This window comes from Palaemon carinicauda, chromosome 10 (genome assembly GCF_036898095.1).
Source record: "Palaemon carinicauda isolate YSFRI2023 chromosome 10, ASM3689809v2, whole genome shotgun sequence".
Lineage (NCBI taxonomy): Eukaryota > Metazoa > Arthropoda > Malacostraca > Decapoda > Palaemonidae > Palaemon > Palaemon carinicauda.
The window spans coordinates 154,815,226-154,831,653 of NC_090734.1; the positions used below are offsets into that span (position 1 = coordinate 154,815,226).

At 40.0% G+C, this 16,428-nt stretch overlaps 1 protein-coding gene across 1 annotated transcript in view; it reads left to right on the plus strand.

Moving 5' to 3' along the window:
- Nucleotides 1–2,553: 2,553 nt before the first annotated feature.
- Nucleotides 2,554–16,428, plus strand: part of LOC137648889 (replication factor C subunit 4) — a 72,763-nt gene continuing 58,888 nt past the window's right edge. The window contains exons 1-2 of the mRNA XM_068382065.1: nt 2,554–2,678; nt 15,483–15,611. Coding sequence (XP_068238166.1) covers nt 15,502–15,611 — 110 coding nt within the window. The 5' untranslated portion in view covers nt 2,554–2,678; nt 15,483–15,501. The remainder of the gene's footprint in view (nt 2,679–15,482; nt 15,612–16,428) is intronic.

Below are 16,428 nucleotides of genomic sequence, written 5' to 3' on the forward strand. Positions count from 1 at the left end.
CTCTCTAGTGGTAGTATCTCAACAAGTGGCTGGTGCCCTGGCCAAATGTATATATACACATACATACATACATACATACATATATATATATATATATATATATGCACATATATAGATTATTTGTTGCTATTTCCATTCCTAACTGTTCTGCTTTCCCTGTTAGAGCCCTTGGGCTTGCAGTATTCTGCTTTTCCAACTAGGGTTGCAGCTTGGATACTGATGATGATGATAATATCTAGAACAGGGGACTCAGTAAATCGCATACCTTCGCCTATATCATTTTGTATATAACAAGATAAGCAATTGAATTATGCACAATTTTTTACCTTATCGTTACCTTGACCTCTGACCCAGTCACTCACAATCTAGTTAAATTTTCCTTGAATCATGGCCAATCCTCCCACCAAATTTCATAAGATTCAGTCAAATAGTTTTTGAGTTATGCGAATCACAATCATAAATAAATAATTATACGGCTATCAAAACATAACCTTCGCAACAACACCAACAACAACAACAAGAATAATAATAATAATAACGATGATTGAAAATTAAAATAGCAAGTTTCACACAAATATTTTATCTTCAGCAACATTTTCCAAAACATTAAAATTCATATGAATGGTTCATAGCCTCCGCATCATATTATTATTATTATTATTATTATTATCATTATTATTATTGTTATCATTATTTTTATTATTATCATTATCATTATTATAAGCTAAACTACAATCCCAGTTGGAAAAGCAAGATGCTATAAGCCCAAGGTCTCCAAATGAGAAAAATAGCCCAGTGAGGAAAGGAAATAAGGAAACAAATTACAAGAGAAATAATGAACATTGTATAATATTTTATGAACAATAACACCATTAAATTAGATCTTTTATACATAATATACAAACTTCAAAAAACCAGAAGAGAAACAAGATAGAATAGTGTGCCTGAGCGAACCCTCAAGCAAGAGAACTCTGTCATCCCGTTTTCTATGATTTAATTAACGCACAATAAAATTGTAGGCCTAATTGAGTCAATAACAAAAGCGAGAATGATTGATTCAAATTCATCAAAAGTCATCTGTTTCCCCTCACTTGTTTCCGTTCCCCAAAACGACGCAAGTAAGAACTTTGAACCGACCCATCAATCTTTATAAAATAATATTATTAAGCAAATGCCAACAGTTATCGTATTGTCAGAATAAACGCAAAATTTGTTTGATTTTTGTCGTAGGGCTTACTAACATACAAGGAATCAATAACAAATTATATATATATATATATATATATATATATATATATATAAATATACATATATATAGAAATATATATATATATATATATATATATATATATATATATATACATATATATATATATATATATATATATATATATATATATATATATATATATATATTACCTGGAAAGCACTCTGCAAAATAACATTTGATCATATACAGCACTGCTCATATGTTATCGTGCAAATGTCACATTACTTCTCATGCAAATTGCAATGTCTCAGCCTTAAAAGTCTGTACAATAATAAAAAGACGAGACACAATCCTGTATGCCCAAGAAATAGATAAAAATATGGGTTAAAATATATATGCGCGCATGTTAAACTACAGCATAGCATGCAAATATAAGCATTTTCAAGCAAATATACACATTTATGTAGTATTAAGTTTACCATTTATAAAACCTGTACATATTTCTGAAAGAACTGCTATTAAACTGCTTGGGTGTCAGGGACAAATTACGGTGACTATAATACCTTTATAAAACGATATTAAAAATTTAAAAACATCAACTCACTTTGGAAACTTCGAATCTTGAGATGTAGGCCTATACCCTGGAAGTGACTTTCAATTAATCATTGACATGCCCGGTGTTTCTGCTGGTAGAACATATCCAGAGGTCCACACCAGGCTTTTAATCAATTTCTCACCTTGCATATCGCCTAGGGGCAAAAGTACTTCCTGACATAAGGCTGACAATCTCTAGTATAAACTACACAACACATGTTTTAATTCAAACTAAAGGTTTACACGGTGCGTTTTGTTTAACAATTTTTTCTGTTTAACTAAAACAACTCAAAATTGATTTTTTATCCAATTAATTGACATTATTTGTAATACAAAATCTAAATATTATATTTAAAAACACTTTTGTTCTTTAATTTGAATGGGGAACCCATATGAAATTAATTATCAAAACAAAATAATTTAGATCTAAATTTATTTGCTATGAAATAATTAAATCGAACTGAAACTAAATTCTTTATGAATTGTTATACAGGAAATGGATATAGTATATGCAAAACTTTGCATAACATGAATAATACTGGAAAATTGTATAAAATTCATTGTAATAACAAAACTACCTTGGTAATTTGTTCTGTGTTTATGTTTAAAAGAACGCGCTTATTTAGTTTATTTTATTTTCACAATTGAATCAAAATACAATTAAACTTCTTGTGCTTCATGATATAATTAATTAATACCATAAATATAGAATCTCAATTAACCTTAATGATACATGGAAAATGTATAAATTGTATAAAATTTATTGTAGTAGCAATGCCACCTGTTTAATATGTGTTTTATGTTTCAGTTTAATAGAACGCGCTGCTGTATATTGTTTTGTTTTCGCGGTAAAACATCTCTTGTGAATTTCTCGGTAAGAATATGTGGCAATTTTACTCTATATATCGTTAGTTTGTTTATAAATTTAATAAGGAATAGTTTAGAAGGTGATTTAGATCTTTAGTTTTAATGTATGAATGTAAAACACCTGTAAATGTGGTTAAATGTATTGGTAGAAGCGAAACTGTTTAGGGACTCGTGTAAACTTGTGTTTACTTTTACCACAAACCCAAGAGTTCCATAGCATTTGCTAGTAGCAGAATATTTAGCGTTTTATATACTTAACCTATATGTACATTTAAGCTGAACTAGCTATGGGAATCGAATTTTGAAATAGATGTTATTGGATACGCCTATGTGTATTATGCAAACTCTTTGCTTAGGCCAGGTGGTTGTTTAATAGTTCTGGTCTGGACAATAAAAATAAACTTTTTCCTTTATAAAAAACTCCTTTTCGAAAATAACATTGTGTTTAGGGCTTATAGATAATGAGATATAACACCAATTATATCCCTACGGTAATGGGGGCTTGCCCCTGAAATAAGTCGAATTTGGACGAAACGTTATTTACCATAGGAAAAACTAATTTTAGTAAAGTCCCACCTAGGTATTACTGCTTGCCAGTACATAGGAGCTTGATGTTTTTCATTTTTCGTTAGCGAAGCGAACACACTTAAGAACAATAGCCATTAAGAACTCTATCGTAATGTTACTGAAATGTAATGGTTTTTGCTCTGCCGTGCGCTCACTTCTCTCGTGGAAAATGAGAAACACCAAGCTCCTATGTATTAGCAAGAGATAATGGTTGGGTGTGACTGTATTGAAATATCACCGTATTTTCAATTAGAAAAGGTGGGGCCTATGTATATCGGCGGCCAGTTTCTCCTGCGTAGTTGTAATCAATCAATCCTTCTGTGTGCCTAGAAATGGACGCCAATTAACCTAAACTTCCCCCCCCCAACCTAACCTACATGCCCTGTCCTTACATTCTTACCTAACGGGGCTGAATGCCCCCAACCCCCGCTGCGACACCCCTTACACTTGTATTCTTAGTCAGCCATCATCATAAATTCAGGTGGCCGCTATCATACAGTACATACACCCTAATAATGTTTCACTGTCTAGAACTAAGATTTTTACTGGGCAGGCTTAACCTACGAACAACTCAGGCCAGCCCAGCCTTTACAATACTACCTCAGAAGTGAGTTTGGCCAGCCCAGCCTTTACAATACTACCTCAGAAGTGAGTTTGGCCTTGGCTTAACCTAATACTGTATATTTACAATTTTCTTCATAACGAGAGTACAAACTTAATTGCTGCACCTGTATGCCTGTAGCTAGTGTCCTAGGCCAGACCTATGGTTCATTGTCTTGAGTCCTCTCAAGATTTCATTCATAGCATAGGCCCCTAACAGGTTTGCATCCGAATTTGAGTATAAGATGATATCCGAATATAACCAACCAACATGACTACAGCAGATTTGTAAATTAGAATATAATTTACAATATGGATATATCCCCGGATATTAAAATGTAATCTACAGTTGTCTTTGGTTTGATATCTGAAAATAACTTATGTTCATTAGTATGATTTGCTGATTTAGAATAATTTTTTTTTGGTTTTCTTGAAGGGTATATATTGAAATTGGATATTCTCATGATTATCCTTGCATACCTTGAATGAACCTGTGTGGACATTGCAGACAGTTAATCCCTAACACTGAGCCTTTGTTTAAAACCTGTGTATACTTTGACTTCATAATTCAACTTGACATAAATTCAACAAATCCTGAGGATGTCACCAGTTTCCCACGGCTCTTACCGTATTTGTTTAGAAGTAGTCACTGAACTGACATGATTTTCAACTTGAAAAACTGACGTAAATATTTGAGGGACCGAAGTAGACGTGTTATTAGCCATAGTCCCTTGACTAGACAGGTTGCCCAGGGCGATGAAGATGACTATTTCTAGTTAGGTTAGGGTTGGCCATGATCGGAAAGTAACATCAATATTTAATTAGGCTATGTATTAGTCCTCTCATAGACCTAGATCATTCTCTTGTAATATCACTCGCAGAAATATTATATAGTAGGAAGCAGCCGGAGGGAACTTCCATCAGGACGACATGGCTATCTCACCCAAAAATAGATTTCTCCTACGTCAAAATCTGTTATTTTGACTGAGGGCAGACCTAGGCTAATCAGTTCATATGACTGGGTGTAGCAAGTAGCCTTAAAGACTTAGAAATACATAGGCCAAAGATTGGCGAATCCTATAGGCCTATCCCCGTTAAGGTAAATACGATTTGGGAGGCAGTTATAGGTTGCCAGGTGAAAAATTGCATTCTGATACAATTTTCAATGTTGAAGATTGAAGGTCGTGATTTTTTGAAATATATTCGTGCAGTTATGAAATCTTTATCTGTTCTATAGTATTCATAGATTTAGTTTTAGAAAAGACTAAAGTTCTACCTTATGTAAAATAGGTTACAGACTGCAATTGACATGTACTGTAATTTATAACTAGAAAAGCACTCTGAGAATGCAGACCTCCGCTACGGCAGCTTATTTCTCAAAACCAGCTTGCCTTCCCAGAATCAATTTAGACCATTGGTGTATTTATAGTTTGTGACAGCCATGCGCAAACTTGTGGTTAAGGTTAGGGTTAATTCGGTCGACCTTGACCTTGCTCTTTGACCTAGGACTTTCAAAATGGAATCACTTCCACGTATCGACAATTACAGTAATCCCAGAAAGTTTCACTACTCTTGGAGTAAACTGTTGCCTGGAAGTTGTTCACAAACAAACGGGCAAAAACATAACCCCCTCCCAACTTCGTCGGCAGAGGTAACTATCCCCTTTAATACAGTGGAACCTCTACACACGAACGTATCTACATACGAATTTTCCAACATCCGAAGTAAAATTCTAGCAAATTTTTGACTCTACACCCGAATTTTATTTCGACACACGAAGTAAGCAATTTTCGCCGTACCGGTTGTATGGTTGTATCCGAATTTTTCGACACGCGAAGTACAATTCGAACACGTTTCGACTCTACACCCGAATGTTTTTTTCGACATCCGAAGTAAACAATACTCGTACGCGTAGTCGGTGCTCATAGCGCCTGAAGTGTTTTTTATTTCCGATAGAAGGCAGCACATCGACCTCGGAGGGACGCTCAATTAGCGCGGCTTGGGTCAGTCCTCTGTTCTCGTCGGCTTCTTGCGGTTGTGCTCTGTGCGTTCTGCTATTAACTCTGTTTTAATCGTGATTTTTTAGGTGCATCCTTTAACGGTAATTTACGTAAAGTATGGGTCCTAAAAGGCTTAGTTTTGCCAGTGGTAGTGGTGAGAAAAGGAAGAAGGAAATGCTTTCTATAGAAATTAAGCAGGAAATTATTGAAAAACATGAGCGTGGCATCCGCGTGAGTGAACTTGCTAAACAGTATGGCTGTAATATGTCGACAATCTCGACAATCCTTAAACAGAAGGAAGCTATTAAAGCAGTGAAATCTTCTAAGGGGATCACTATAATTTCCAAACGCCGTACCCCTATCATAGAAGAGATGGAACGACTTCTACTAGTGTGGATTAAGGATAGAGAGATCGTTGGCGACACCATCACCATCATCTTTACGGACTTGAAGGAGGAGAGCTCTGGGGGTGATGCTGGGGAGAGTTCAACCGAGCCTTCCTCAGATGATTTCAAGGCATCTCGTGGCTGGTTCGAGAAATTTAAGAAACGGTCCGGGATTCATTCAGTTGTTCGCCACGGAGAGGCTGCTAGTGCGGACACAAAGGCTGCAGCTGACTTTGTCAAGAACTTCGAAAAGATCGTGCAGGAAGAAGGCTACGTAGAGCAGCAGGTGTTTAATTGTGATGAAACCGGGCTGTTTTGGAAGATGCCGAGTCGAACCTACATCACTGCCGAAGAGAAGAAATTGCCTGGGCATAAGCCAATGAAGGATCGGTTGACTCTTGCCCTGTGTGCCAACGCTAGCGGGGACTTTAAAGTCAAGCCCTTACTTGTTTACCATTCAGAGAACCCTAGGGCCTTTAAAGCACACAACGTCGATAAGGATCAGCTTCATGTTTTCTGGCGATCCAACTCGAAGGTCTGGGTCACTAGGCAATTCTTTGTGCAATGGGTAAACCAAGTTTACGGCCCTTCTGTGAAGAAGTATCTTCATGAACAGAAATTGCCTTTAAAGTGCCTGCTATGCCTTGACAATGCACCCGCTCACCCCCCCCGGACTTGAAGATGATATCTTCGATGAATTCAAGTTCATAAAGGTGCTGTATCTTCCACCGAATACCACCTCTATCCTCCAGCTCATGGACCAGCAAGTCATCTATAATTTTAAGAAGCTGTACACCAAGCACTTATTTAAGCAGTGCTTTAATGTCACGCAAAGCACCAACTTAACTTTGCGTGAATTTTGGAGGGGCCACTTCAACATCGTGCACTGCTTGAAGATCATAGATCAGGCTTGGGTGGGATTAACTCGACGGACCCTGAATTCCGCTTGGAAGAAGCTTTGTCCTAATGCTGTTGCTCCCCGAGATTTCGAGGGTTTTGACCCCGAACCTGATCCTGTGGTCGGTGCAGCGGAAGCCGTAGAGGAAATCATCTCCCTTGGCAAGTCCATGGGTCTGGAGGTCAACGCAGATGACGTTACGGAACTCGTCGCCGAACATCACGACGAACTGACGACGGATGAGCTCAAGGAACTCCATGCTATGTCGGAGCACATGAGTGATGACGAGGAAGGGAGCGAGGAGGTAGAACATGTGTTAGGTTCGGCGCAAATAAAAGAGGTGTTAGGAAAATATCAAGACGAGGTCGACTTCATCGACAAATACCATCCAAAGAAATTGCAGGTTTGTCGTGTAGTTTCTCAATTCGATGATGTTTGCCTAACTCACTTTCGAAACATTCTGAAAAGCCGTACCAAGCAATTTATCTACAGTATCGATGCTTTCTTTAAAAAAACTGCGAAGCGAACTCGCGATGAAGAGGATGTAAGTGAATCGAAGAAAACGGCAAAGAGTGAAGCGGAAGAAAGTGGAACACAGAAAACAGAAAAGAGTGAAGCAAAAGAAATTCAGTCAATTTTAAATGTAGAGAGTGATAGTGATTAAAATTACGTTATCATCAAAAAGAAAAAAAGAAAATGTAAAAAAAAATATAAAATATAAAAATAGAAAAAAAATAAGCTAAGTTATGTTAAAGTTCACTTAGTGTAAGTTAGAATAAGTTACGGTAGTGTACGTTTATCGTAGTTAACCTCTCTACCTCCTCGCCGTCCGTCCGTCTCCTCTCTCCTCTCTGCGTAGCAAAGACGAACAACACCTGCGCTGGAGTTTCTAAGGTAAAGTGACGCTAAAAACCCGTTTCTTATTTATAATTTTTTGCTAATTCTCTTACATGTCTATTCTTCTTATTTACATGTCTATTATCTAATTTAGTGTTCATTATTCTCATGGGAAAATTATGTGTAGTAGTTTATTAAGAAGTTATAGGTTTTTGGGCTCAACCACGGATTAATCCTATTTCAATGTATTCCTATGGGAAAATTCGTTTCTACATCCGAACAATTTCTACATCCGAAGTTGGTTCTGGAATAGATTAAATTCGTATGTAGAGGTTCCACTGTATTTTGAAAATTAAGGGTAAAAAAAGGATACAAAAGAATTGTGTATTTTCCTAAAGTGCAGTAGCAGCTTTGCAGACATAACCGTTAGGGCATTATGTATTGTAGTCAAATGGCACATACTACACCCTGCTTTAATATAGGGCATAGAATAAAGGATTGAGAAAGATTTATTTTTGATTCAATTTATTGAGGCTATTAAGTTACAGGAGAAGAGTAGATCAGGCAGTAATGAGAGGGGAAAGCGAACTTGGGACTTTGTTTTTTTTGTAAGGAGGGACTGTGTACTAAAACACAGCATTACTGATGTTGATAATAGACGTCTTGTGTTGTAGACATGTTGAATGTGATGATATTCATGAATGATTATGGTCTGGCTTTTATGACTTTGAAGTGTTCTCAATACATATACTGTATGTACAGTATACTGTACTCTGTGAATGATGACTTTATTAGTAAAACATAGCATGTATAACTGAGAGTAGTGAAGAATAACAGGTTAATTTTAAATATTTAACTTAGCCGGTGAATATATAGCTGCAACTCTGTTGCTCGACAGACAAAAAACTGTACAAAAAAAACTCGCCAGCGATCCCTATACAGGTTGCGGGTGTGCCCATCAGCGCCAACTGTCGGCCAGATACCAAACTCCATGTAAACAAAGACTCAATTTTCTCTCTGTCGACGTGTCGACAAGACGTACTTTACTCGCTGTTGAAACCTGGAGTTTTTCCCATCATCTTTGGTGAAGTACTATATTCTGGTTTGAGCTTTCGCAGTGCAGGTGTTTTATCTTCATCTTAAATCTTGAACTCGTTTTGGATAGATTTAATTTTTGGTGACAAAGAGAGTATGGACTTTCTTTGACTTTTAAATGGCCGACCCTTCCCTTAGACGGAAGTGTGTTTAGGCTTTTAGTAATTATCTTATCACGTTATAAATTAATTATAGATTTTCCTCTATATATTTTATATCTCACCGCCTTTATTAGGCCTCTTCGATTAACTTTCCAATTATAATAAACATAAAAAATAAATTTTAATGTTTTGTTTATATGCGACCTTTCCTGAGAGTAGGCGGTCCTAACTTGGAAACCGAAGTTAAACAACGTTGAGCCCTTTGCAATCGTAAATAGCTTTTAAAGAGCTAATGATTTAAAACCTTTTAAATGAATATTTTTAATAAATATTTTATGAAAGAATTTCTTTGAATAGTCTTCGTACTGTTTTCAAAGATGAACTAACGTTTAGTTTATTTATACTACGCAGTTTGCGCTCTATCGTTACGATAGAGAGAGAGAGTATCACGGTTTCACTTTGCAGAAAGAGTAAATCGATTCTGACGTTTTGTTCATTCTTCTTTCAAAGCTTAAATGTTTTAAATTCTATTTTAAAGGAACTTTTTAATTGAAAAACCTTTCAGTTTTTTCCTTTGGTCAAATAACATGTTTTTTTGACGAAATGTAATTGGGCTCTTCTCTTAGGTGCGAAATCAAGAAAGAAAGAGAGAGAGATAGAGACGGAGGGAGAGAGAGGAGAGAAGAAACGTTCTGTTCAAGCGGGTAACGTTGTTCTCGAGTTACTCTCGTCCCTAGTCTCTGTACGGGGAGAAAGGATAAAACGTTTTTAGTTTTTTATTCTCGTCCCCAGGCAATGTGCGGTGAGAGATTGAAAACGTAGTTTTGAATGAACTAGTGTTTAGTCTCTTCCCCAGCCACTGAATTTTTTATCTTAAAATATGTTTACTGTTTTTTGCTGGTATTAATGAGCTTGCATTATACGACTGATTTCGCAATTACTATCTTTTGATGAGGGTAGAATTGCGTGCTTCAGGTAGAAATCAGTAAAAGTTTCGATTTCAGTGAAATAAGTGCAAAACAGAAAATCAAAGTGATAAAGTGATATTGCGCAAAGTGTTACAGTGTTGCGTCCGAGGGTTCGTCTGTTCGTGCCTGTCGTTCACCTAGTCCGGGACCTCTTGCAAGCTCCCAAGCCCAGGGGAGAAGTAATGTCGTACGACTTATGGGTTCGAGAGGCCTTGATCAGCGAACAGACGTTTCCCTCTATGGTATCGGGTGTATCTTACCAAGATCTCCCCTACCATAAGGCGAGAGAGACGTTTTTCTCCTCGTCATCCGAAGGCTTTTCGCATAAGAAACCTGTAACAAGGTTTCGAGGCCCTTAAGCGAAAGTCAGTCCTTTCAGGACAGGTCCAGTGTCCTGGTTGCAGCCATTAGGACAGCTCTGACCCTATGCAGTCATCGGAAAACTGCTCGCCGCCTAACAAAAGCGTAACACAGACTCCGAGAGTCTTTTTTGTTGGCAAAGTGTTGCGGTCACAGACGTTACCCTCGTCTCTTACCACAACCATTTCCGTTGATCCTTAATGGGTTGTACGGCAAGACATGCAGAATATGCTTGCCTCCCTTATGGAAGACTACTCTGCCGATTAGTCCGTTGAGTCTAGCCGTTTATCTCATCGATATCCTGGCTTTCAGCCAACCTAACGTTCCTTTGTGCATCCTGTTGACGTTGGCATAGCTAGTCACGTCAGTCAGGTTGTTTAGAACCACACTCGATGCGGTCTCGTGTGGATTTTCAGCCACATTTGGACGTTAGGCCACTTGCTGATGCTCCTGTTGACGTTCAGGACGTTCGCTAACAATCGAAGTTGACTTGTTTTGACGCTGTGCGTCAACCTCCGCATTCTAGAGTTGTTTTGACTGCTCAGTCTAGGCAGTCAAAGCAGTCTCGAGTGGACGCTGTGCGTCCTCACGCACCTGTTGTTGTTGACAGTTCACAGACTGTCAAGCAGTTACATGACGTTGCGTCCTGGTCCGCTACTAATGCACCAGTGCGTGTGGACTCTGCTTGTAAAGCATTGCCACCACGGTAGGTCTCTCCCTTGCTTGAGACTCAGCTTTTATCGGACAAGGTTCCTGTAGATGAGGAAGTTGCTGTTCCCCCTCCTACTGATATTTCCTTGAGGACTCTGTCAGACGGAGAGGAGCCTAAAGCTGCTTAGCCCTCTATGGACTTTAATTAAATCATGCTGAGTTTTAAGGATCTTTGTCCGGATCTTTTTGTAACTGCTGCTCCTCGTTCGCCTAAACGTCAGAGCTTACACTAGGCCTAGCTACTTCGAAACCGTTGTTTATAAGCTAGTGCTCTCTCGCTCTCCTAGAGAGCTTTACGTTTGCTAGGCGACTGGTTTATCACCAGGAGGAGTTTGGGGGATACAGCCTTTGCTTTCCCTTCTTTTAAACTGGCTTATAGAGCGAGAGTCTGATATGACACGAGAGAAGTTCTCGGCTTGGGAGTTCCTGCCTCTGCCCAGATAGACTTCTCAAATCTCGTAGACTCTCCCTGGCGCCTGGCCAGGAGACGCTCCAAGTTTTTTACAGGTCAACTTCACAGCTGTTTTCGAGCCTTTGAAGTTTTGCTGTACAATTATGTCATGCATAAACAAGGCTTTCAGGGATGGAAAGCGGTACCGCCTCAGTCGCTAACCCCGTCTGTTGCCGCACTTGCTCCCGTAGACCCTAAATGGGCTTAGCTGCAAGACATGCAGTCCAAGCTTGCGTCCTTGATAGAGGACTTTAATGCGGAGAAGGTTGCTGCCGAACCTTCTGGCCAACAACCTTCCAACCGGTCGGTTGTGCGTCCTGTTGACGCTGAGGTAACCTTCTCGCGTCTACCAGTTGAGGTGGTTCCTCCACCGATGCGACCCAGTGTGGGTTGCCAGCCGCACGTTGACGTTAAGCGACGCTCGGAGGTGGTTGTTGACGTTCAGGACGTTCAACAACCAGCAGAGGTGACTTGTTTTGACGCGGTGCGTCAACCTCAGCAACCCGGTATGGTGTTGACTGCACAACCCAGACGGTCTAGACAGTCTCGGGTGGACGCTGTGCTTCCTCGCGCACCCATGGTTGTTGACAGTTCACAGACTGTGCAGCAGTTCCATGACGTTGCGTCCGGCTCCGTCACGCATGCACCAGTGCGACCGGATTCAGCGAGCCAGACGTTGCCCACTCCGTTGCCGTTTCCTCATCAGTTTTCGGATGAGGAACTATCTGATGAGGACGTTGCTGAACAACAAGACGATCAGCCCCCAGAATAGATCAAGCCCTGCTATCCATCCAGAAGATGCTGAAGAAGGAACGCTGCTCAGTCAGGCTGTGGATGAGTCTGGTGGGGACGCTGTCATCCCTGGAACAGTTTGTATCACTAGGAAGACTACACCTCCGTCCTCGTCAATACCATCTGGCTTTTCACTGGAAAAAGGACAAGACGCTAGAAGCGGTCTCGATCCCGATTTCCGGAAAGATAAAGTCTTGTCTGACTTGGTGGAAGGACAATATCAACCTAAGAGAGGGTCTTCCCCTGGCTGTTCAGACTCCCCACCACGTTCTCTTCTCGGACGCATCGGACTTGGGCTGGGGCGCGACACTGGACGGTCGGGAATGCTCAGGTCTGTGGAACTCGAGTCAGAGGAGCATGCATATCAACTGCAAGGAGCTGTTGGCAGTTCATCTGGCCTTGAAAAGCTTCGAGTATCTCCTTCGAGGCAAAGTGGTGGAAGTAAACTCGGACAACACCACGGCCTTGGCGTACATCTCCAAACAAGGAGGTACCCACTCACTGACGTTGTACGAGATCGCAAGGGACCTGCTCATCTGGTCAAAAGGTCAAGACATCTCCCTAGTAACGAGGTTCATCCAAGGCGACTTGAACGTCATAGCAGATTGTCTCAGTCGGAAAGGGCAAGTAATTCCAACCGAATGGACCCTCCACAAGGATGTGTGCAAGAGACTTTGGGCCACTTGGGGTAAACCATCCATAGTTCTCTTTGCAACCTCGCTGACCAAGAGGCTTCCAATCTATTGCTCTCCAGTCCCGGACCCAGCAGCAATACATATAGATGCTTTCCTCCTAGATTGGTCACATCTGGATCTCTACGCATTCCCACCGTTCAAGATTGTCAACAAGGTACTGCAGAAGTTCGCCTCTCACGAAGGGACAAGGTTGACGTTAGTTGCTCCCCTCTGGCCCGCGAGAGAATGGTTCACCGAGATACTTCGATGGTTAGTAGACGTTCCCAGAAGTCTTCTTCTAAGGGTAGACCTTCTACGTCAGCCACACGTAAAGAAGGTACTCCAAAGCCTCCACGCTCTTCGTCTGACTGCCTTCAGACTATCGAAAGACTCTCGAGAGCTAGAGGCTTTTCGAAGGAGGCAGCCAGTGCGATTGCTAGAGCAAGGAGAGCGTCTACCATTAGAGTCTACCAATCGAAGTGGGAAGTCTTCCGAGACTGGTGCAAGTCAGTTTCTGTATCCTCGACCAGTACCTCTGTAGCTCAAATAGCTGATTTTCTCTTATACCTGAGAAAAGGACGATCCCTTTCAGCTCCCACTATCAAGGGCTACAGAAGCATGTTGGCATCGGTCTTCCGGCATAGAGGCTTAGATCTTTCCAACATAAAGATCTGCAAGACCTCCTTAAGTCTTTTGAGACCACCAAGGAGCGTCGTTTGGCTACCCCTGGATGGAATTTAGACGTGGTACTAAGATTCCTCATGTCAGACAGGTTGGAGCCGTTACAATCAGCCTCCCTGAAAGATCTCACTCTTAAGACACTTTTCCTGGTATGCTTAGCCTCGGCTAAAAGAGTCAGTGAGATTCATGCCTTCAGCAAGAACATCGGATTTTCGTCGGAAAAAGCCACTTGTTCGCTACAACTTGGTTTTCTAGCCAAAAATGAGCTGCCTTCTCGGCCTTGGCCTAAATCTTTCGATATTCCCAGCTTATCGGAGATCGTAGGCAATGAACTAGAAAGAGTCTTATGCCCTGTTAGAGCTCTTAAGTTCTATTTAAAGCGTACTAAACCTTTACGAGGCCAATCTGAAGCTTTATGGTGTTCAGTTAAGAAACCATCCTTGCCTATGTCAAAGAATGCTTGGTCAGACTTTATCAGATTGTTAATACGAGAAGCTCATTCACATCTGAGTGAGGAAGACCGAACTTTGCTTAAGGTGAAGACGTACGAAGTTAGAACCGTAGCAACTTCCGTGGCCTTTAAGCAAAATATATCTCTGCAAAGTATAATGGACGCAACCTATTGGAGAAGCAAGTCAGTGTTCGCGTCCTTTTACTTGAAAGATGTCCAGTCTCTTTACGAGAACTGCTACACACTGGGACCATTCGTAGCAGCGAGTGCAGTAGTGGGTGAGGGCTCAACCACTACAATTCCCTATTTCCATATCCTTTTAATCTGTCTCTTGAAATGTTGTTTTTTATGGGTTGTCCGGAAGGCTAAGAAGCCTTTCGCATCCTGGTTGATTTGGCGGGTGGTCAAAGTCATTTCTTGAGAGCGCCCAGATTAGGGGGTTTGATGAGGTCCTGTTGTATGGGTTGCAGCCCTTGATACTTCAGCTCCTAGGGATCTGTCAGCATCCTAAGAGGATCACAAGGCTCCGTAAGGAAGACGTACTTATAAGGCAGAGTAATCGTCTAAGTCGACTTCCTTACCAGGTACCTATTTATTTTGTTTTTGTTATTTTGATAACTTCTAAATGAAATAAAAACTCTTAGCTCATAAGATGTAAACATATTTAACTGGTCTCTACCCACCACCCTGGGTGTGAATCAGCTATATATTCACCGGCTAAGTTAAATATTTAAAAATGATATTTTAATTATAAAATAAATTTTTGAATATACTTACCCGGTGAATATAAATTAAACGACCCTCCCTTCCTCCCCAATAGAGACGCAGTGGGATGAGGAGAAAATTGAGTCTTTGTTTACATGGAGTTTGGTATCTGGCCGACAGTTGGCGCTGATGGGCACACCCGCAACCTGTATAGGGATCGCTGGCGAGTTTTTTTTGTACAGTTTTTTGTCTGTCGAGCAACAGAGTTGCAGCTATATATTCACCGGGTAAGTATATTCAAAAATTTATTTTATAATTAAAATATAATTTTTCTAGTCGTATCTATGGTACTTCTAAGAAGGAAGAGGACATATTCTAGTATCTATGCTAAGCAGAGAGATTCAACATACTGTACTTATTTTACATTACAGCTCAAAAAAGCTGAAATATTCTCAAACGTAGCAAACAAGATACTGTGAAATAGTTTAAGGGTAATCAAGTTATTGTATTATAAAAGTTCCTTCTGGATTTCAGGTAGCAGAGCTCCCAAAAGATGCACGCCTTCCTCAAAACCGGGAAATTGGGAACCGACGCGGGGCAGCCGGGTCCGAGCAAGGAGAAGCCAGCGAAGAAAAAGGCGCTGGTACCCTGGGTTGAGAAATAGTAAGTGGGTTTCTCACTTCGTCCTCAACTTGCAAATATTCGGAGATGCAAATCGTCACCCTCATAAACTAACTGCCTCAGTCATTTTCTCCACTTGTTGGGAAATATTAAAAAAACTTCTCATTTCCTAATTCTTTATATCATTGTATTGAGCTTCAATTAACAAATTCTGATTCACAAATTCTTCTGTTAAGAATTTGTGAATTAAAGCTCAAGACAATAATATAAAGCATTGGGAAATGAGAAGGTTTTTTTATTTCCCCACTAAATCCAACTAAAAATAACAAAGATAAATAAAAGAAATGCTGTAATAAAACATATATAACCCTTTTACCTCCAACGCTATTTGGAACTTTCCAACCCTTAACCCCCAGCCTTTTTTTTTTTTTTTCAAGCACATTTTGCAATATATATATTTTTTTAAATTGCTCTAACATTCTTAATATTCGTCATAGCAAGGTCAGGTTGGTCTCATTATTTTGGAAAATGCCTGAAGTTTCTCATAAAGTTATCAAAAAATATGCAAAAAAAAAGTTAAAAAACAGTTTTTTGCATAAAGGGATGAGTTTTGTGAAACGTACCAGTACGTCCATTGGGGGTAAAAGGGTTAATGCAGTAAGCAAAACAACATTTGTGATAACCCGATATCTATTTCATATGTAACCCAACAATTTGTGGACTTTCCTAGCTGGAAGTCATAGGCCTGGGATTCAGGTTAGGCCTACCCTAGGCCATAAGTTGTCAGAATTCTATTTATAAACAATCGACTCGCAAGTAGCTTCTTGGAACCAATTAAGTCTATGAGTTGAGGACCTTC